This window comes from Rhinopithecus bieti, unplaced genomic scaffold (assembly GCF_001698545.2).
Source record: "Rhinopithecus bieti isolate Rb0 unplaced genomic scaffold, ASM169854v2 scaffold_7967, whole genome shotgun sequence".
In the NCBI taxonomy this organism is placed as follows: Eukaryota; Metazoa; Chordata; class Mammalia; order Primates; family Cercopithecidae; genus Rhinopithecus; species Rhinopithecus bieti.
The window spans coordinates 2,279,508-2,301,195 of record NW_016806112.1 but is presented as its reverse complement, the minus strand read 5'-3'; the positions used below and the strand labels follow the sequence as shown (position 1 = coordinate 2,301,195).

General features: G+C 40.5%; 1 protein-coding gene across 2 annotated transcripts in view; it reads right to left on the bottom strand.

Moving 5' to 3' along the window:
• Positions 1-19,436, bottom strand: part of NR6A1 (nuclear receptor subfamily 6 group A member 1) — a 263,630-nt gene extending 244,194 nt beyond the window's left edge. For both annotated transcript variants that reach the window (XM_017874775.1, XM_017874776.1), the window contains exon 1: positions 19,337-19,436. In XM_017874775.1, coding sequence (XP_017730264.1) covers positions 19,337-19,436 — 100 coding nt within the window. The remainder of the gene's footprint in view (positions 1-19,336) is intronic.
• Between the last annotated feature and the right edge of the window lie 2,252 nt (positions 19,437-21,688).

Here is a 21,688-nt window from a genome sequence, read left to right as displayed (position 1 = left end):
CGAGGACGGCGGATCACGAGTAGGAGATCGAGACCATCCTGGCTAACACGGTGAAACCCCGTCTCTTCTAACTAAAATACCAATAAAATTAGCCGGCGGGCGCGGCGCCTGGTCTGGTCCCAGCTACTCGAGAGCGCTGAGGCAGAGAAGGCTTGAACCCGGAAGCGGAGCTGAGATCTGGCCCTGCACTCCAGCCCTGGCGACAGAGCAAACTCTGTCTCAAAAAAAACACGTCCTCAAAGAAAAAAAAAAAAAAAAAAAGAAACCACAGTAAATGTCAGAGATACGGCTAGCATAAAAAGTACATAAATTGAAAATAGGAAAATCACCATATACTGAATTTCTTTTAAAAGTCTCAATTTCTTTTCAAAGTACAAAGTGTTTCCCATGCAAGAATTTTAAAGATGCTATCTACATAATCGGAAACTGAAATTGTTGTCTTTTAGTAACCAGCGAACAACTTTTTTAAACAACGGATTTACAAAATTCGCTCCTTTTCGATTTAAGCTATTGTCAACAATACAAAAAAATAAGAAAAAGGCAGGGCTCACCCCTGTAATCCCAACAACTTGGGGAGCCGACGCGCGGCTCACTTGTCCAGGACTCAAGACCAGCCTGGCCAACATGGGTGAAACTCATCTCTACTAAAAATACAAAAATTACGCTGTACTTGGTGGCATCACCTGTACATCCCAGCTAACCAGCGCCTCCTTGAGCATGAGAAGGCTTGAAACCCAGGAAGCAGAGTTTCGCAATGAGCCAAGATCACACCACTGCACTGCCAGCCTGGGCAACAGAACAAACTCTATCTCAAAAAAAAAAAAAAAAAGTTAAAGAAAGAAATGACGATAGGTTTCTTTCTTATTCAGCAAGTTTAAAGAATAAAATCAAATTAAAATTAACAATTTTTTAAAGGATGAAAAGTCTTTTAAATTCCAAGTTATGTTATAATCTAGGCTTCAATTGTGGTACAGTTACATCAGCTACCTCTTGTTTCCAATAGAACATAACACAATAAAATGGTAATTAAACATAATTATTGTTAATATAAATTACAAAACTACAACAGGCAATAAAAATCAAAGAAATTGCCCTTTAATGCACTTGAGATAACATCTGTTTCAAAAACCGCTGGCAATATCTTTTCTCAAGCTCACTTTTCCAACATTATCTAATGAGGCGGCAAGGGAACGTTTATGATGTCTTTACAGTTATTTCAATAAATCATTTATGTAGGGGTACAAGTACCTACAAAATTACTATATATTTTACACCCAACTTCTAGAATTCACTAAGCACTAAGAAATGCAATGTTTTAAGAAAGACCTGAGTTTTTAGATTAAATCCTATCTCACAGCAGTTAAATGAAAAAAGAAAAAAGAAAAGACATCAGAAAAACACATCTAAAAATCTCATTCACTACTCTGGAGTTAGCTGAATTCTCTTAGAGGATGAGGAAGAAAAGCGGAGAGGCAGGGAGAGGGAGGCAAGAGGAAGGATGAAAGGAGAGAAAGAAAAGTAAGGAGGGGGTACCTAGGCAGTAAGGCCTGTGGAACTGGTTCAACTTTGAACAAATTTCCTCTTCCCTAAGACTCAGTTTGCTCATTTGTAAAATGTACACACCATCACCTATGTCAATGTTTCCCAAAGCAAGGAGATCACTGGATGATTTTAAATGGTACAAAGAGAAGGCATTGTAAAACATTCCAAAGCTGTTACTACCTTTTCCACCTTCTTCAATCCTTCTGATTACATCAGAAGAAAAATCTGGTGTTAGTTTTTCTAGTGCCTCTCTAGTGCTTACTAATCTCTCTAACAAAGGCCTCATCAGAGACTTTGGCAGACAATAGCATTTAGAATTTCACACAATTCTATTTTCGTTAAATTTTTTTCATTGTTACTTTCTATTTGTGGCAAATAATTTTTCATTTAAGCTAATAAAAAATTCATTTTAAAATAAATGTTGGGTTGCAGAATGTTAACTATTCAATATTTAAAGTATTAAATAAGCAGTATATTAGAAGATGACAAAATCATGTGATACAGGAAAACTGAAGTTTTAAAAATACTGGTTTAGCAGACTAGTGGTTAGTGGAACGTTATTTTCAACTCCAAGCCTCAGTTTACTCATCAATAATAGGGGAATATCACCACCTATCCAAAGAAAATTACAGAAAGGATTACATGAGTTAGTTTAGGTCTGTGCCTGGTGCTGAGTGTTCAACAACTACTTGTTCCCCTTCCCTTTTAAGGATATTATCAGAAAGCCTTTTTAGAGAGCTCCAGAGAGAGACTTTGGGTAGGAGATGAGGATGCCAGACTTCTGTATATCAGAGACAGGAGCATTTGCTCTGGTTCTAATACTTCCCACTAAGAACCTCCAGGGACCTAGCCTTGCTTTTACCCTGATAAAGCTGCAGTCTACTCTCCTAAGGCTCATAATTCTACTTACAAGCAAGCACTACAGAAAAGGGGTACATATCTGAAATTACTGAGAAGTCAAACCCCAAAGGCCACCAAGGAAAGAAGGGCCATTTTATAACAGAAGTCCAAGCCAAAATAAAGTATTTCATTTGGACAAATTAAACAACTCTGCAACAGAAAAGAAAGTCACTAGGTGGTTCATAACCGGCCTTTATCACTTTATCATCTGATATTGTCAAACTAGAGCCCACAGGGAAGAAAAACCTTGGGAGGAGGAGTTCCAACTCCGAGTAGGAATGCTTCAAGAAAAGGAACACCAACTGAATACGTACAATAGTCCTACCATTGTATAGTAATAGCACTTTATTTTACATATATTGCTAAATTTTTCCAAACCTATATATGAGACAATCCTGACCAAATCGCCAAATAGCCAATTCTCTAAATTTGTCAAAATTTTGTTTTAGATATTTGGACAGTTTATAAACTGCTTATAGACAGTTTATAAAAATTCATATCGATGGGTCAGTTCAATTACCTTTTAAGGATTTCTGCCAAGTCAGAACTGACCATTGGAATACCAGCATTTTCAAGATGTTCAATTTGTCTCTACACTGCAGCTGGAGAGAGCTGAGGCAGAGAGGACCTCTGCTGGTAGAAATATACATCCTTGTCTGGGCCGCAGGGGATGGGGGAAAAACGGTGTATAGGAAAGAGGAAAAAGAAAAAGGAAAAAAAAAGGCAGGGAGCGTTTAAGAAAAAGGAGATTAACAATGGGTTCTGTAAGGTCTACAGATTAGATTCAGCAAATTGTCTTTTATTGAATGGAATATTGGGAAAACCGAATATTAGGAAAACTGGTTTTCAATGACTTGGATTGTGGTAAACTGGTCTGCTGTACCTACGAGATCGATGATATTAACTTTACTTACAGATAAGGAAATTAACTTAGAAACTTTTGTAAAGTAACACAGCTACATTCCAGGTTTTCCTTAAACTACCTAATTTCATTCTCCAATAATCGGTGTGGTGATTCCACATCCTTTTACCACCCTCCACCCAGTATCTCCACCCCCCTTCCACCCAACTCTCAAAAAAAATACATAAAAAATTACAAGAATAGAAAGGATTTAAACCCAGGTCTAACATGAAAGCTCAGGCTCTAATGCACCTAGTTATCACTACATCCTAACAATTTGCTGAAATAATTTTTAACCCCCACCCTCCCACTGCTAAAGTTTGTCTACCATTACTACAGTAACCCTTTTCTGCAAAGATCTGCTTTTCAGAGGTTGAGTCACACTGCCGTAAGACTAAATGGAAATATTTCAGGCAAAAGTCAGTATTTCAGAGATCTCATTTTATTTAACCTGAACAACCTTATTGTTTGCATGATTTCAGATAAAATTATAACTGAAACTGCTTGAGAACTTCCATTAGAGACACTCAGACTGGCAATCCCTGCTGTGTATTAACAACTTTTTCCTTTCATTATGTTAGTTTCATTCACAAGCACACTGGCATATAATTTCATTACTGTGATCTAAGAGTGACTAGGTTAGTCTCATTAAATAAATGTAAAAACTTAAAATAATCCTAAAATCTGCAAGACCTATGTAACACATTACTGCTTGCTCAAACTATCTGCTTTACTGCTGGACTCTTCAGGGATTTATCACATTTATGATGCTGGAAGACATGTCTTATCTGACCTACTGACATAAAACCTAACTTTTCTTATAGCAACAATGTCAAGGTCCTTTCTATCAATAAGATAGTACTTCAAGGCTCTCTAAACAGCTGAGAATATATTCTACCCTTTTGGTAAGCAGAAAAGTTCTTTATTCATAGATCTTAAGATGTGGCTCATACATAAAGCATTTTAAAACATTAATATTTTACTTTTACACTGCCTGAGTATAATCAGAAACTTTCACTAACAAAATTCCCACTGTGTAAAATATTTTAAGAATCAATTAAACTGTAACTTTTGAGAAAGTGTTAAATATTTGTTCTGATTCCCCACTGGGTTCAAAAACCTCTTTGATGTTAAGATGGGGAAAAGATAGATCTTTTCAGCAAATCTGAATAGCACAAAATGACACTTTGAAAAATGCCACCGTCTCAAACCTTCTCAAGTACATATTTTAAATGATCGACAAACAGATGACAAACTTTATCTTTGTAGCCCATATTAGGTTTCTCTTTGTACTTCAGTAGTACCTCTTATTAATTATTTCTGATCTTCAATATACACCCAAGGCTATGCTTAATGTTTTGGCAAATAGAATACAATTCTTTTGAAATTGACAAAAGCTATAAATTTAATTCAAGACAGCTTTTGTAGTTCAGTTAGATTCAAGGTCATCTCAAGGCTTTTAATTACCAACCAGGATTTGAGGAGGTTTGTACTCACTATAGTTGAGGGAAAGAGCAGCTGGCTTATTCATTTTCTTATTAAAGAGCATTATAAAACCTGTCTTGGCAAATTACAAGTTTCTGACCACCAGTGGTGGGCACAAAGCAGCAAAGCAAATGATCTTCAAACGTTCATGTTTACTTTCAATCAACATAAACTTTAAAAATGTCTAAAGACTACTTAATTTTAATTCCAGCAAATATGACTTACGCTTTAATAAAAAAATGTATAGATAGCTGGATTCCCAAAATGTTCCTATTTCCATTCTGAAACTAGACCTGTTAAAAACTGTGAATGCCCTTCAAATTAGCATAAGAGTTATTCAGAGTCTTTCACCATCAAACACTGCACACGATCAGGATAGAAATTAGCCACTGAGGAACCCATGCAGATTTCTAAAGGAATGCAACTTTAAATTCTCTCTGCATGTACTTAATTTCTATTCACACTCAGGTATAGGGTAGGTCTCAAGACACAGTAAAGATTTTGTGGGAGATGATATAATTGTATTAGAAGACACACGCACATCAAGTCATCATCCCGAGATTTTTAAAGGCAACCAGAGAAGGCTCTAGGGTGTCTCTGCCACTCATTCACCCATATCTATAAGAAAGAAGGTAGCCTCAGAAGGGTCCCTAAGCACAGCTTTGACCAGGCTGGAGATGGTAGGATGAGGGTGCAGGGCAACATTCTAGTGCCAGAATCAAAAAGAGAAAAAAGGGGGGAGGGAAATGACTCTCTCTCCCCTCAAAATGATAAAAAGCAAAGAGCCTACCCACATTATCTCAAATTCTATCTCAAGCACCAGGCATTTATTAAAATAAATAAGTACTGCTGGCAGCCCTAGATGTTGGTATGCAAGGTATCTCAGTGTAAATTAAAGTAGTTGTTGGTGAGGGTACTTTGAGATAGACACACACTTCTCAAAATTATCCCCCAAAAAAAGCCAAGATAAAAGAAAGCACAAGATGGTGTGAGAAGCACTGTTAAAACATTGAAAAAATAAAACCTATCTAAATGGCTAGCAATGAAAAACAATGGGCTGTCATATAGCTATCGAAAGTTTCAAATAACTTGATGTTGAATGAGTGAAGTTTGTAACAGGAGAAAAAACATTTAAAATTAAACAAAAAGCAGAAAACATAATAGTATATATTGTATGACTAAAAAATTGCAAAAAAAAAAAAAAAAACTTGGATTTGAGGTCTAGAAGAAAACATTAATGAAAGTTGCTTAGTGGTAGGATTATAGGTTATTTTCCCTTCGTTTTTCCATATTCTCTTCAGTGACCATGCATTAATTTAAAACACCAGATTCTTAAGCAGCTCACATCTAAGAACCAAAGGACCTAAGGGCCACAGGCAATTCAAGCACAGACAGACGCTCAGAAATCACAAGTATTTAAAACCTAAATACACGATGCAGCTGTATCTCTCCTGCTTTTATTTATATGCAAGCACTTCCAACTGTGTTTCCCAGGATATGTTCCTTAGACAATGCTCTAACCCTGCTTTCCAAACAACGCATTTGAAACATCGGGTATTCTCCAGCCTGAAGTCCTTATCTGAAACTAGCTTTGGAGAATAAATTTACAGTGTTTCACACACTTCGGATTGCACAAAAATGCTCAGTATTTTTTTTTTTTTGATGGGCACACTGTACAAAAAGCAAACTCACTTTGAAATACTTTGAAAAGGCTCACAGCAGATAGGAAATTTTATCTCCAAATGTTAAATGCGCTTCTTCACAGCAGTACTTTCAGCAAGTGCTTGCAGTCAGTTCTGAATTCCAGGGAACCCAAGTATCTTTCAGATTCGATCTGTCACCAAGAAAGGGAATATTTTTTTGTGGGAAAGCAATTGTATTTTCCCACATCAGGTGATTGATTAAGTTCTCTCCCTAAAAGGCTGATTGGCTTCCTGGTGCCAGTAAAATGATTGATGAATATTTCAACTGCAGCTACCCTGCTACACTCTTCGCTTCACCCCTCCCCCATGCACCGCTCCCCTTTCCTGCTGGGTTCCCTTTTACAGACCAGCAGCATTTCAGGAAGTTTCCCTTCTGTTTTGCAATTTCCCTGAATGAATCAACGTTCTCAAATGAAGCACATTTAATCTTAGGAAGACAGCACTCTTCTCAATGCTGAATGACTTTTGCAGATAAATATCCCATGACAAGGAATGAGGAAAAACTCTAAAATTAACTATGGGTTTGACTCAGTGAATGAAACTGTACTCAAAAAAGAGAAAGTGTGGCCTGGAGGGGTTATAAATGAAAAAAGTGATCTTGTTTAAAAAACGAAAGAAATACTCCATAACTTATTTCAAATTTACATTACAAATTATAACATCAGAACTGTAACTGTAAACATTTTTATGAGGCAGACTGAAAGAATGAAATTTACAGATAAATTATGTGATCCCACAGACTGTAAAGCAGCCAAGTGTTCTAAAGCAGAACAAGGAAGCAGTTTGGTAAATGTAAATATTCTTAGAGGGATGATAGAACAGTATCTGAAATCAAAATCATCCCAGAGAATCTGGGCAGTGAGTACCACAGCGATTTGCTTTAGGCAGGGCTTTTCTAAACTGCAACTTCCCGTTTTGCCCAATTCATTCCATCATAAACCTGGAAAATCCTTTCAGGGATTATCTAATTTAATTTAGCTCCTCCATTTTTATAGGTGGACCATTTTTATAGGTGAACATGCCTTTGAGAATCAGATCCTAGGTATAAAGTATCTCCTGGGCCTCATAACTCCTCAATGTTTGGGCTCCTCTCTGAAGTCTTTTTCCTATTCAAACTACTTTGCTAACATAGTCTATTAATCCACACTGCCTATCCTCTTTTACATCTTTCTCACTATCTCTCTTTTCGCTAGGAAATCACCTTCTATATTTTATAAATTTTGGACACCTAGCTCTTATATTTCCTTTGTGTGACAGAATTTTAAAAAGGTACATGGGACAAAGGCCACCTTCTCCTAAGCTGCATTCCCGAATGCAGTCAAGCAAACAGCCACTAGTTTATTGGCCACCTCGTCTTAATCTAGGGTATCTAGTCACTTTAAATTAGAGGAGAACCATGTTTCCAAACAGAAACTACATTCTAGTTCCAGGAGGGCCCATCGAACCTTGGATTTAGCTTAAACACGCTGCTTGACTTGGATATTGTCCCCAATTTCCTCAAGTAGCTGAAAAGCATATTCCTTTCCCTTATATTTTGTAAATTTTCTCTGACTACCAGCAAGGGGCTCTGAGATAAGCAAAAGGCTCATATTCCTGACTTGCCTCTTTCATTCATTCAATGTTCATTAGAACACCAACTTTCAGTGCTTAGGATACAGATAAAAGACATTGTACCCCTGCCCTGAGTAACTCAAAACACCTTCATTCCTTAGCATCCCTTGGGTTCACCAAAGATTGTCCCTGATTTGGCAAAATTGTTTTCTGGCCAATGGCTTATTAAAACCAACATGAGGCCGGGGCCATGGCTCACAGTTGTAATCCCAGCACTTTGGGAAGCCAAGGCAGGTGGATCATGAAGTCAGGAGTTCGAGATCAGCCTGGCCAACACAGTGACACCCCGTCTCTACTAAAAATACAAAAATTAGCTGGGCGTGGTGGTGGGCACCTGTAATCCCAGCCACTCGGGAGGCTGAGGCAGGAGGATCGCTTGAACCCGGAAGGTAGAGGTTGCATTGAGCCAAGATCGTAGCACTGCACTCCAGCCTGGGAGACAGAGACTTCGTCTCAAAAAAAAAAAAAAAGCCAACATGAAAGAAAAGAAAAAAGTCACTTCCAATGCTAAGAGTGGGTCTTTTTGGCTCTCTAATCAATACAAGTTGAATTCTGGGCCTCTCTAACATATATAAATGGCCCAGATTCTCAGGATTTTGCTTTTAGGCAGATACTATACTATGCTTGGCAATTTACAGATCTTGTCTCTAATCCTTATAACCCTACAGTCAATTTCAGAAATGTCAGAGTATATGGGAGAAGAGGGAATGTTAAATCTACGAAACAAATTATTAATGCTGTTACTAGCTGTGAAATCTGGAGGTTTAAACTCTGTGGGTCTCAGTTTTCACCTGTAAAATCGGGATAACAGAACACCTACCTCAGAGTTATGAGGATAAATGTACATAGGTGTTTAGATTATAAACACTATGTAAATGTTAGCTATTAATGTTAAATGAGAACACTAAAGTTCAGAGAATTCAAGTGACAAAGTCGCATAGCTGTGATCTTTGTTAGGCCACACTCCAGAGTCCCTGCTCTTTGCCTCACACCATCTAACCAAAATCCTTCCTCCCTGGATGGGACTACTACTGCCATTTCCAAAAAAAAAAAGCCTTCTAAATGCATGTCAATAGGGGGTTTCCCCCAGGTGGTTTATTATCCTGCTAAATAGGCATCTTGGGGGAAGGATTCCTAGACTAGAGAGAGGAAGTCTCCCGACAGGTTAGATTTCAAGAGTACAGTAAGAATATGGAAAGAAAAAGCCTTATCTGTCTCAGTTATTAGGTTTCATAATTAAAGAAATTTAACTAAATTGACGAATGCAGTGGAAGATTTCATGTGAATCTTGAAATCCAAACATTAAGATAAAAAAGAAAGGCTTGTATTTTCTTATAACTAAGCTGCAATCCCCACAGAACACAAAAATGTTTTCAAAGGTACATTACATGAAACTCCAAGAACATCAAGATAATTACAGAGCTCTTAGGAAGGAAGCCCAAATAATTATCTCACTCATCTTTCAACACCTACCCAAGCTTCACCTTGAGTTCTGATGCAGTAACTCCTTATTTGTTATTCACATTGTTACGTGACATTTCTTCAGCCAGCAAGCCCACTACAGGATGAGTTCTACCTAGCAACTACCCTAAGGAGTAAATCTCTAACTCTTTAACAACACAGTAATTGACTTACACTAAAATGTTACTCACACAAGGAAAGGATATTCTTAGACCAGAGGAAGAGATGCCTCTCCTATACAGACTTTATTACCATCTCAGTGAAAACCAGGTTAAAAGCAAACCAACTTACAAAATGGCATTACCGAAATCACAACTCTAAGACTCAGTGATAGCCAAATATGTGTGAGGAAAGCAAACAAGCAAGCTATTCTTGATGGAAGTTTTAAAAAGCACGATAGAATCTTTATCTCTTATAAATAGTTCATTATTTTATAGCAATGACTCTTAAGAAATTCTATTGTCAGATTTATTTCCACAATTATAAGTCTACCCTTGGTGAGGCAACTGGTTCTCTGGAAAAACTGCTGCCACAAGACAATTATCAGTTAAGCAACAAGTTTCATGTAGCAGGTAACAAAAGCTTTATCAGAGAACTCAGTGAGAGTGCACTACCACACATTTCATGTATTCCCAAGCAAAGAAAACTTAAAATGATATGAACTCATTTTCAATGAAAGTAGCTCAATTATGGAGGGAAATAAGAAAACTCCAAAGTAAAAAAGTACTACTAATGGTATCTGGCGAAGTCACCATCTTCTTACTAACATTTCGTTAGTTCATTTAGACCTGGAGTTCTCATATATTTTGGCCTGAGTGTTCTTCGGGACCCCTTTTACACTCTTAAAAAGTTGAAGGACCCTAAAGGGTTGATATTTATGTGGCTTTGCCTATTGATATTTATCATACTGGAAAATAAAACTATGAAAAATTTAAAATATTTAATAATCCATTTAAATTTAATAAATCCACCACATGTTCGTATAACATTTTATGAAAATAAAATTGTCCAATAAAACATAAAATTAGAAGAGTGGCACTGTTTTACATTTTGCTAATCTCCTTAATATCTGGCTTAATCCTAGCAGCTAGATCTCCTACATGCTTCTCCATTCAGTATATTGTGATCTTTTGTTGTTGTTGAAGCACAGGCAGAAAATCTGACCCCACAGATTTATAATCGGAAAAGGAAGCAGTACTTGCTTTTTAAAGTAATTATGGATAGTCTTCTTTGATACTACACCAAAACTCAGTAAGTGGTACTTTCTTAAAGGTTAGTTCAGTGTGAGTTTAAAAACGTATCAATGAACTACGTGTAATCCATTACATTAAAATCTATTGATCAATCTGGCATTTTGAACAGATCTCTTACCCATGCAGGTTCCTGTAATATCACACACAGATCTTTTGGAAAATACTCAATTACTGAGATATTCAGATTTTCAAAATGTTGACACATTTCATAACATCAAAAATCACATTTGTTAATTTCATCATCCATCTCACCAGAAAAGGTTTTAACCATTGGGAAGCTGTCAAGCTCTTAGTGGCAAGTACAAGTTTTCCAAAACCAATTGTTGCTTGAAAGCTCAAATTTTATTTACTGGCAATCAATACTGTCAGTTTTTCTTGATATGACAGACTCACTGTTCATTTAAGAAAAAACAGTCTGTCGGGAGGCTGAGGCAGGAGAATGGCGTGAACCCAGGAGGCAGAGCTTGCAGTGAGCTGAGATCTGGCCACTGCACTCCAGCCTGGGCGACAGAGTGAGACTCCGTCTCAAAAAAAAAAAAAAAGAAAAAAAGAAAAAACAGTCTGCCAAATGTCCAAGGCTGAATCAAGTATAGTTTAATTATTTCAAGTATTCCATGAACAAAAGTAGCTAGCTCAGATCACAACATAATCACACAAGCAATTTGTCTTAACCATTTTATTTTAGTTTGCACCAGAAGTGCTTTGCATGTACTTTTCCATTTTGTCACACAGAATATCAAAAGTACATGTACTCAAGGGTCAAGATTTAATCATCATTTTTACTGCTACATCAAGGATGACATTAAGTGGAAAAGTCTTTTTAAAAAATACAAGTGCATGGAAGTGAAGAATATAATGACTACTAATACAGTTTGTGCCTTGATTTCTGGTAAGGGACCAACAGTTTTTACTCACTATTGTTTCTGCAAAATCAGTGTAAATGTCAATACAGTGAAAAAGGCAAATGATGTCTTAGCATTATGATTAAAATATATTTGAGAACATCCTGAAAGGGTCTCAAGGACCCCCAGAGGTTTGCAGACCACACTTTGAAAATCACTGGTTTGGATGCAACCATAAATAAATTTAAGGACTCAATAAATGGGAAGAGTTTAAGTTTGAAACAAACAATAGTAATGAATGGTCAACGAATGACAGAAAATACACGTGAGTACTACTTCATTATTTGTTTATAAATTTTAAAAGGCAAGGGATGAGGAAGCAGGACAAAGTACATAAGGCAACAAAGAAGTGTTCTGTCTTCCAGCTTTTCTTTCTTTTGTGACAGAAAGACTAAATTAGATAAATTGGAGTTAGCCGTAATAAAAAGAACATTGGATCTGATCCAGTGGAGCATAAGGAATTTTAAAAGACTGAATTTTAATTCTTCCAAGGTGATACAGCTTCATGACTGAAATGAGGACTTGAATTAATAAAATTAGTTTTAAAAATGAAAACTGCCGGGCATGGTGGCTCACATCTGTAATCCCAGTACTTTGGGAGGCTGAGGCAGGTGGATCACTTGATGTCAGGAGTTCGAGACCAGCCTGGCCAACATGGTGAAACCCTGTCTCTACTAAAAATACAAAAATTAGCTGGGCACAGTGGTGGATGCCTGTAATCCCAGCTACTCAGGAGGCTGAGGCAGGACAATCGCTTGAACCCAGGAAGATGAGGTTGCAGTGAGCCCAGATCGCACCACTGCACTCCAGCCTGGGCAACAGAGTGAGACTCCATCACAAAAAAAAAAAAGAAAGAAAGAAAATTATATGGTTAAGCTATTCCCTTCACGGAATCAGTCTATGCTTCATTTTGAGGTAGATTTGTTACTAAAATGTTTCCTGAGCCCTAAACTATGCGATTATACCTGAAGGAAACATCATAGATAAAGTATCACAGGAAATCTAATCAATTATCTCTTTTTTTCATCAGCGTTTTAGAAGAAAATAGAGCATACAGAAATTTGGGCACTATAATGATGTAAGAGCAAGCAGAACCCATTCCTAGACCTCCAAAATGCTCTCATACACAGATCTAAAAATCCCCAATTCTATGAAATGTAAAGAGGAACTGGAAATAAACAGCTGGGAAGATTATCCATCTTTTTCACATGAAGAATTTAGTTGTGCATTTCTCTCTAAAAAAATATGAATCTTGAGTATATTTTTAATGAGTTATAAATTGTTTCCAATGCAAACAGTTGTTCAAGCAAGTATCTGTTAGATACATTCTCTGCTAATAATACCACTACAATTCCAATGTGCTATAGCTATTACTCTAACAACTCCCTTAATCACTATTACCAAATTTTTAAAGTAATTCCTCACTTGGGCAGTGAGTGCAGTCACTCTTCTGGGTCAAACCACCCACAGAGTATATCTTCAAATCAAATGCCTGGATTTGTTTCCCTGAATACATTACATATTGCTGCCCAGGGAATTGGTTTTAGAAACATTACACCTGCCAGCTGACTTATCAACAGGGCCCATAGAACTGACACCAACTTAAAGGAAAGAATCAGTCCAGAAACAGAAAAATATACTGCTACTGCCATCTGTGGTTTATGCTTGAATAGCTTCTCTGGTGTAAACAAATTGAAGGGTGTAGAGTTTACAATTAGAATCCAAAGACCTCATCATTTAAAGACACTTTTTTAAAGTCAATTCTTAATGTAACAAATTGTATGGTTTATTTAGTACAAGACATAAGAATCTATAATTCTGTATTTGAGCTTATTATATAATGCTGATGGAGAAACCACAAACTACCCTGAATGAAAACTACTCCATTGCATAACTTTATTTGTCCCAAACACACACTCCCTAAAGAAACTCAAAACATTTGAAACCCTCCCGTGAATTTATAATTAGAATCATTTCTCTTTTGAAATCGTGACTATCAATATTAAAACAGCCCCGAAATTTTAAAGCAAAAAAATTTTAGGAAATCCAGGAATTTTCTATTTAGACATAGAATTTGGCCAGTTAGCTTCTGTCAAGATAAACATTTGGGAATTCAATTATTCCTATAATTTTTTTAAGAACAAAAATTCCAAAATGCAAATGAAGTTTCAAAGTAGGCTATTTTCACAACATATTTTCTCTCAGTTTGCTTTCTCAAATGACAACCACTGTAGCCTGGGGATCAAAAGATTTGGTGCAGCTGGAGGTGGGGAAGAAAGCAATTCAGCTCCCCAGCAGCCAGCTGAGGAAATCCTGGTCCGCTCCCAAACTAAATCACTGTTAATTAGAATCACCAGATTACACTAGTAAATAACTGTAACCAATGAAAAAATCTGGGTTTTTTGAGAAGCTTCTCTACAAAGGCTGCTGTTTAATGCAGGTAACAAAGAATGAAGAACGAAATACCATAGGAAATGTTTTATTCTTTCAAATTATGCTCTCTTCTTCTTCCTGTGGTTATTTCTCCACCATACTGAAAACTAGGTTAGACATCTGACAATGGTTTTCTTCTGATTTTCCACTACCTACTAAGGGTGTTACAGTCTAACACCCTTGTCTTTTTCTTAAAGAGAAGCCATGTTGGAAAACAAGCAATAAACAAAAGACTTGGCTGAATTCTAGAAATCTGTATGTCAAAGTTACATCTAGAGAAGTTTTTTTAAATTTAAGCTCAGCTGAATCTGAAACTTTAGCTCTAGAAAGCTCAGTACCCAAGAAAGAATTACCTGCTCGGTACCAAACCACTTTCTTGCTGATTTTTAATAATTCTGGTATTTCTGAACCCTAGTTATCAAAGGCATCCATAAACCCTTAAGAAATTACCTGAGCCAGGAAAAAACTTTAATTAAAAAGTTAAGGTTCATCTTAAAGAAGAAGTGTGAAAGAAAATATTTTCCTTCACAACTTAATTGGTTTTGGAAATGCTCTCAAAGTATTACAAAGAGTTGGGTATATCAGATCACTACTTACGGGGGCAGATTAGATAGCTACCTTCTGTTAAAATCGTTTCAAGCACATTTATCCTTTACTGAAATACAAGTGTGTTTATCTGTTGATTCAGAATTTTGATTTTCTAATTGACCTTTTCACACATTACTAGAATCTGTTTTACACATGAAATAAGGCACTTTTATTGTCCTACTTAAAAAAATAGACTGAACCAACAATGTAAAATTTACTCTAAAATACATCTTCTCAAGTGTCACTTTCAACTTAATTCTTATGCATGGAAAAAATACTGAACAGAAAAGTGTCATTAATTTGGCTATAAACCAAAAATAAACTTAAGAAGCAAAAATTATGACCAGCCCCAAAGATCTCGATGAATTTGCTGACAATGAAGTCTCCTAATGTGGGAGAATCTATCCTGGCTTTATGCAATTCTTAAGTCAGAAGTTGCCATCTGAACACAGTTCATTAACAGACCAATTTTTCAACACAACTAATAAATAATACCTACCCAATTATAAAAACGAAGTGGTAAGTCTTCCTACTAACACAGATGAAACTAACACAGCTCCAAGCTCCAAAACATGCAAGCATCATTAGCAATTTAAAGCCAACTTGCACAACAAACGCTAGGGGTGGTATAAGAAACTTCCTTAACCAATGTTACAGCAACAGTTGGCATTTCCACCTAACATCCTCCACTATTCTAAAATGTGGTATTTTAATCTAAACTCTATTTTCCACCTTTGCCCCAAAACTCTAGAAAAAAAGTAGGGAATGAGAAACAAGGAAATTCTAAATAAAATACGGAAATGTGTGATTTGGATATATTTTTGGAAATTTACCAGCAGTTTTTTTTTTTCATTAGTTCCTCATCCAGCTCCCTTTCATGTGCTAACACATGTGCCTTGCATACACCTTTTTGCTACAGAAGTCACAATGAATTATAGATTAGGAATCATGTCATCATATTTTGGTTACATGAATCAGAACTGTTGACAGATTTGGTGGCTTGTACACTAGAGATTGTAAATGTGGTCATCTCCCACCTCAGCTATGCAAAATCACCACTTGAATTTGCTCACTGTTGCCTTTCTTCTACCTTAGCCATCTTTGGAGGTCACAGAAGCTACCAAAAAAAAGCAAAACCTGCGTGCTGTTTTGTTTTGTTTTCTAATGGGAGTAGGAAAAAATTCTGGGGCAACTCAGAATTAACTTAATTTTAAAATCACAGAACTGAAAAGTTAAATCACCATGGGAAACAGTTGCCAATTTATTTTCCCGAATAAACATTTGGACGGCATGGTTACAGCAGGAGAAAAAGGAATCCTGCTATTTGGTGAACTTCTCCCCATTTCCTCTAAAGTGTAATTACATAAAATATGCTTTTAATTACTTATAATGGCTTATAACCTTCCTTTGCCTTCCTTTGCTTTAAATATTTAAAAGTCTATTCCCTCATTCTCTTAAAATGAACAAGTGCAATATTCAGCATACACTTCCTCAAATCATTCATCTTCCTTTGAAATCCCAAAAGGGAGCAGTCCTCTATTACAACTAAATGAGTTCATGTTTGTTATGAAAACCTACAAGCAACAACTGAAAATAGCGCAGTCAGCACAGGGAATTCCTGGAAGGATGATGGTGCATCAAAAGGCTAGAAAGAAACTCTGTTCTGACAGAATAAAAACCATTCAAAGGACTGTAAATTCAGCATCAATGGCGTTTCCAGTAGGAAAACATTTCTAAAATGCCACCTCCAGTTTATTTCTTCATGACAGAGACCAAAAGACCCCCATCTATATAGTTGTCTCTTGAAAATAGTTCGTACAAAATAGAAATCAGCCACTATGATTAAAAAAGAGATAATTATTTTCTACTCAGAACAAGCAGTTTCATGTATTTTTGGAAAAAAAAAATATTAATTAGGAAGCCACAGAGAAAAAATGTGCCCATTGTTCCAAAAGCAAACTTAAACTTTTTTTTGACAATTCTTCTGTGAGCATGTTAACTTCCTAAGTGCTAATGAACATAAATTGTAAAACACTGCACGATGTTAGCTTTTACACTGAAAAATATCCCACAACGGTCTAGCTTCTCGTGTATTTTAAGCCCATCAAGCTGCCAGAAGTTCCCATTGCATTTTCAGCAAAAAGAAAACATCTGTACCACTAACTTAGACTAATGTAAAATATTAAAGCCACCTTAGCCTATATGGATTGCTCGATAACATTCTTTCAAATGGTTCTGACCAATCGAGGAAATGAGACTATGAGTGGGAAATCTGATTAAGAGTTAAAATTACCACTGAGTTCTTTAAAATGTACTAATGAATAATTAATAACAAATGCAGTTCTTAGGTTTCTCTTACAACACTATTATTCTCAAGTAGAATTGAAAGCAATATTGCAGTAAATATTGAATTGCAGTAAAATCCGTCATCTACATTATATGCACAGGTGGGTACAGGAAGTATTCACACATAGGAAGGCATCACAGAAATATACACGCTAACATGGGATATGAGATAGGTTGGGGCTTGGATTCAAAAACACCAGCATGGGTAATTTTAGATCAGGATTTACAACACTCACAAATTAATACCAAACCAAATCTCCACACAAACTAGCTTAAAAAGTCAAAGGCATTAAAGAAATCCTTTGTTCTTATGATACCGTCTCCTACACTAACTGGATTCCAGCTTTCCCTTTTGTGACAAGGAATTTTATTGATCTCAAACATGGTCACATTCAGAAATTAGTTGCCAACGACAGCCCACGGAACGGCCAGCCACCTAGACATCACACACAAATTTAAAAAAACAAAAAACAAAAAAAAGCTTTGAAAACACATCACTATTTTTAAGATCAGCAGTATCAAGTGAAGTTAACCAAGCTCTCTTCTACACGGACTTTTCTCTTTAGTAAAAACACCAGATCTCCTGAACTAACAAAATGTTTGACGAGTTAATAAACGTATGAAGGCATAGATCCAACCCACTCATTCAACAATTGAGCGCCTAAGTGACCTATTTTCAGGTTACTTTCCCCACACCTGCCAGGTCACTGTCCTGATTGAGAAACCTCTTGGTGAAGCAGTTAATTTTTAGTGCCTCCTAACTGTCCTGGGTGTTTGCATTCAATTTGAAATCTGTTACTTGTGAGACACTGTTCGGTCCTAGATCTTTCAGAGAATTGCGAGTTTATGGCGCAGCGAGGGGAGGAGGTACGGATCTCTGAGAGCCTCCCTTTATTCGGAAATGAGGAGATGTGAAAGGTGGAAAACAGGGCAAATAAATAAATAAATCGGGTTGGCCGCCGGAGCGTTTGCCGGCCGGTGCGAGCACCCTTTGTAATGCAGGCCTCCCGGGGCGATCGCCTGCGCTAATTGCTCCAGGGCGCTTTCCAAGTTCAAAAGTTCACCTTTTACGACCTCACAAAAGCTCCTAACACGTTACCAATAAAAACATTCCGCGGCAAACACCGAGGAGGAAAATATCAAACAGATACAAATAAAACACCCCGCAGGGGGAGGGAGCGAAGGGGAGGAGGGTGAGGAAGCCCCGAGGAACCTGAGGAGCTGGCCCGGGCGAGGGGGCAAGGGACGAGCGGTAGGAGGAAGGGCCGGGCCAGGTGAGGGATTCTCAGCGCCCAGGGTCCCGCATCGGGACAAGGAAGAGGAGAACTAAGACTAAGAGGTGGGGACCGAGACCTGCTGGGCAGAAGCCGGGAGGAGGCAGGTGTCCGCGGCCCCGGGGCGTGCTGGAGCCCTCGGCCAGGGAAAGCCGCTGCCTGGCGGAGAGGGGGGCTGAGCAGGGGCGGCGACCGGCCAGAGAGCGCGGGGCGTTGGGGAAGGTGAGGCGCAGAGGAAGCAGGAGGCGCGAAGGGGTCCGAAAAAGGAAACCACTGGGGGATGTCTAGCGAACAGGGGTTCGGAAGAGGTGGGGGGCTCGCCGTATTCAAGGGAGAACGCGCGAGGCTGCAGATGAGGAAAACACTCTAGAAAGCTGAGCGGTACAAGGGTGCTGTGGAGTCGGGTCGACAGGGCAAGAAGCGAGCGTCCTCGGTGGGAGGAGGAACCCCTGTGGGGGAAAATAGAGGCTCTGCGCGAAGGGGACTCTAGTGAAAGGGAATGCCCCCACTGACGGACCGCGGGGGGAACTTCCAAGCTAAGGGGCCCCGGGGGAAGGGAGGGTTCGGCGCTGGGAAGACAGGGGGAGGGGACCCGGGGGGAAGAGGGAGGATTGGTGCTGAGGGAACGGGGGGAGGGGAGGTCTGTGCAGAAGGGACGGGGGGAGGGGGAAATGAAGCTCGGTGCCCAGGGACCCGGGCAGGGGGAGGGTCCGCGCGGAAGGGAACGGGGACGGAGGAGGAGGGTCCACCCTGAGCGAGACCGGGGAGAAGAGGGAGGGTCCGCGACGTGGGGGATCGGGGTGAAGGTCCACGCTAAGGGGCCGCGGAGTCGCTGCGGCTTCCCGGGGCGGGGGTTGGCTGAGAGCAGGGGGATCCCTGGAGGAGGCTCAGGAGGCCGGTTCCTGCCTGGCCCGGACGTCGCAGGCCCCTCACCCACCGTTGCGCGGCGGCGGAGGGAGCGCGGCGGGCGGCTCCAGGAACCCCGCCGAGCCCCCGCCGCCTCCCCCTCCGCTAGGCGGCCGTTCGTCCCGCTCCATGCGGTGGTGCCTAGGGTCCGCGCCGGGTTTGCTGCTCCGCCATGACCGGCGCCCTAGTCGCCGTGGTCGTCGTCCGCTGAGGGGAGGAGGCTGTCAGGAGCCCGCGGGCTCCTGGCCGCGGCGCTCTCTGGGCCCCTAGCCGCCAGGCTCCGCGCCGCTCCGCGCCCCTCCGCGCCGCGCCCCCTCAGCACTGGCCAGCTCCCTCCCCTGACGTCACACGCCGCTGCCGCGCACGGCCCTGCGGGGCACGCTGGGAGTTGGAGTCCGTTCAGCGAGGCCGGCCACTCCGACCGCACCAACTGAAGGGGTGGAAGGAGGGATAAGAAGCACTGAGAAGGGAAAGCGAAAGTCTGTCAATATCAAGAACGATGACAAAGAGTTTGATGTCTACGTAGTAAGCGGATACTTCCGGGCCTTCTCTTGATTGTGATTTATACCTGATCAAAGTTCCCTAAGAGTCCTCGTAACCCCCCACCCCAACAATGAGTCTTTCCAAGGAGGCGGATCGCGAGGCAGCCGGGTGAGCACGTGCAACGAAGCCCAGCCCCGTGGGCGGGGCCCTGGAGGCGGGGCTTGAAGGTACTCACGAGGGCCTCTCCCTGCCGCTGCAGGACAAATTGGACCGGAGATTAAAGGACCGGAGTTTAACTTGAGGTGACTGCGTTCGTATGCAAATAGAATCTATAAAACTCTTCTTTCCGGGGTAGTCTTTAAAGCCTTTTTACCTCCGGGTGGGCGGGAAAGACCAAAGTTTCCCCTCCTCCCCTTTCATTTTCCCCCTGCCCATAGAACAGATGGGCAAACTAAGCTCCGGGCCATTGGGGCTATTAAGGAAAGCCCTAGGCTCTTGACTCCAGGTGTCTTGAAACCTTCCGTTTGAGAGGGATCTCTTACCCAGTCTTGTTCGCCTTCCCCTTTCCTCAGTTTCCCTATCTGTAAAAGGGGGTTGGAATAAGGACGGGATCCAGTTGGAAGATCGTAAACCCCTGCCCCTCCCACCTCAGTTTCCCGAAGCTTTCCGGAAGCAAAATCCCGAATTTTGCAGCTGCTCCGCGGCCCCGGCCGAATCCGCCCGCTGCGGCCACCAGGTGGCGCGCGGCCACCGGTCACTGGGCGCGCCGGGGTGTCCGCCTTCAGCGACCCCTTCGGAAAAGGACTTCGCTGCTGCCGCCCAGGGTCTAAGGCCTACCTGGCCCGCTTGAAGACAAAGAACGAGAACGTTGGTGCTTTGCCCGCCTCTGCTCTGCTGGATTATGCTGCAGCTTCCTCGGTGGCCGCTCATTCGCCCTCTCCTGCTCCACCTGCCCCACCAATGCCTTAGCTCTTTTGTGTCATTTTTGCCTAATTTTAAGTCCTCGTCCTGGCATTCGCATCCCTGCTTGACCTGACCTTTGCCCACGTTTCGCACCACACCCCTTCCCTCACCTGCTACGAAAGTTGCAACGCTTCTCTGCACTTGCGGGCAGCTGGACCTTACCAACACTGGTGAAACTATTTCATATGTAATCTGGGAGACTTACATTATCACTCTGCCGTCTAAACCTCGTACCCGCTCTATGAGGTAGCAACAATTTTATCCCTATCCAGCAATTCTGGTGATGAAGTCCACCAGAAGTGATGAGGATTCCAGCTCCATTCTGTCACATACCAGAACCTTAATCCTTGGCTCCTTCAAGCTGGAACGCGGCTGAGTTCACCAGACCCACTCCCACACTCCTATGCATCTTTCAAGATCCTGTTCAAATGTTTCTTCAGTGGCATCTTCCTTAATACCTTCCACCGAGGGACAACTAGATCCCCTCTGCTAGGTAGCAGTGTTTCGGAGCTAAACCCTGTGACTGAGAGAGGACGGCCTGCCATTCCCTCAGCTATGGGTTCTAAAATATGTTAGGACCTTGCTGGGCGCGGTGGCTCACACCTGTAATCCCAGCACTTTGGGAGACTGAGGCGGGTGGATAACCTGAGGTCGGGAGTTTGAGACCAGCCTGACCAACATGGAGAAAACCCGTCTCTACTAAAAATACAAAATTAGCCAGGCGTGGTGGCGCATGCCAGTAATCCCAGCTACTCGGGAGGCTGAGGCAGGAGAATCATTTGAACCTGGGAGGCAGAGATTGCGGTGAGCCGAGATCCCACCATCGCACTCCAGCCTGGGCAACAGAGTGAGATTCCATTTCAAAAAAAAAAAGGAATTTTTATTAAGAGCAAAACTCTGTCTCAAAAAAAAAAAGTCAGGACCATCTGGCCTTTCT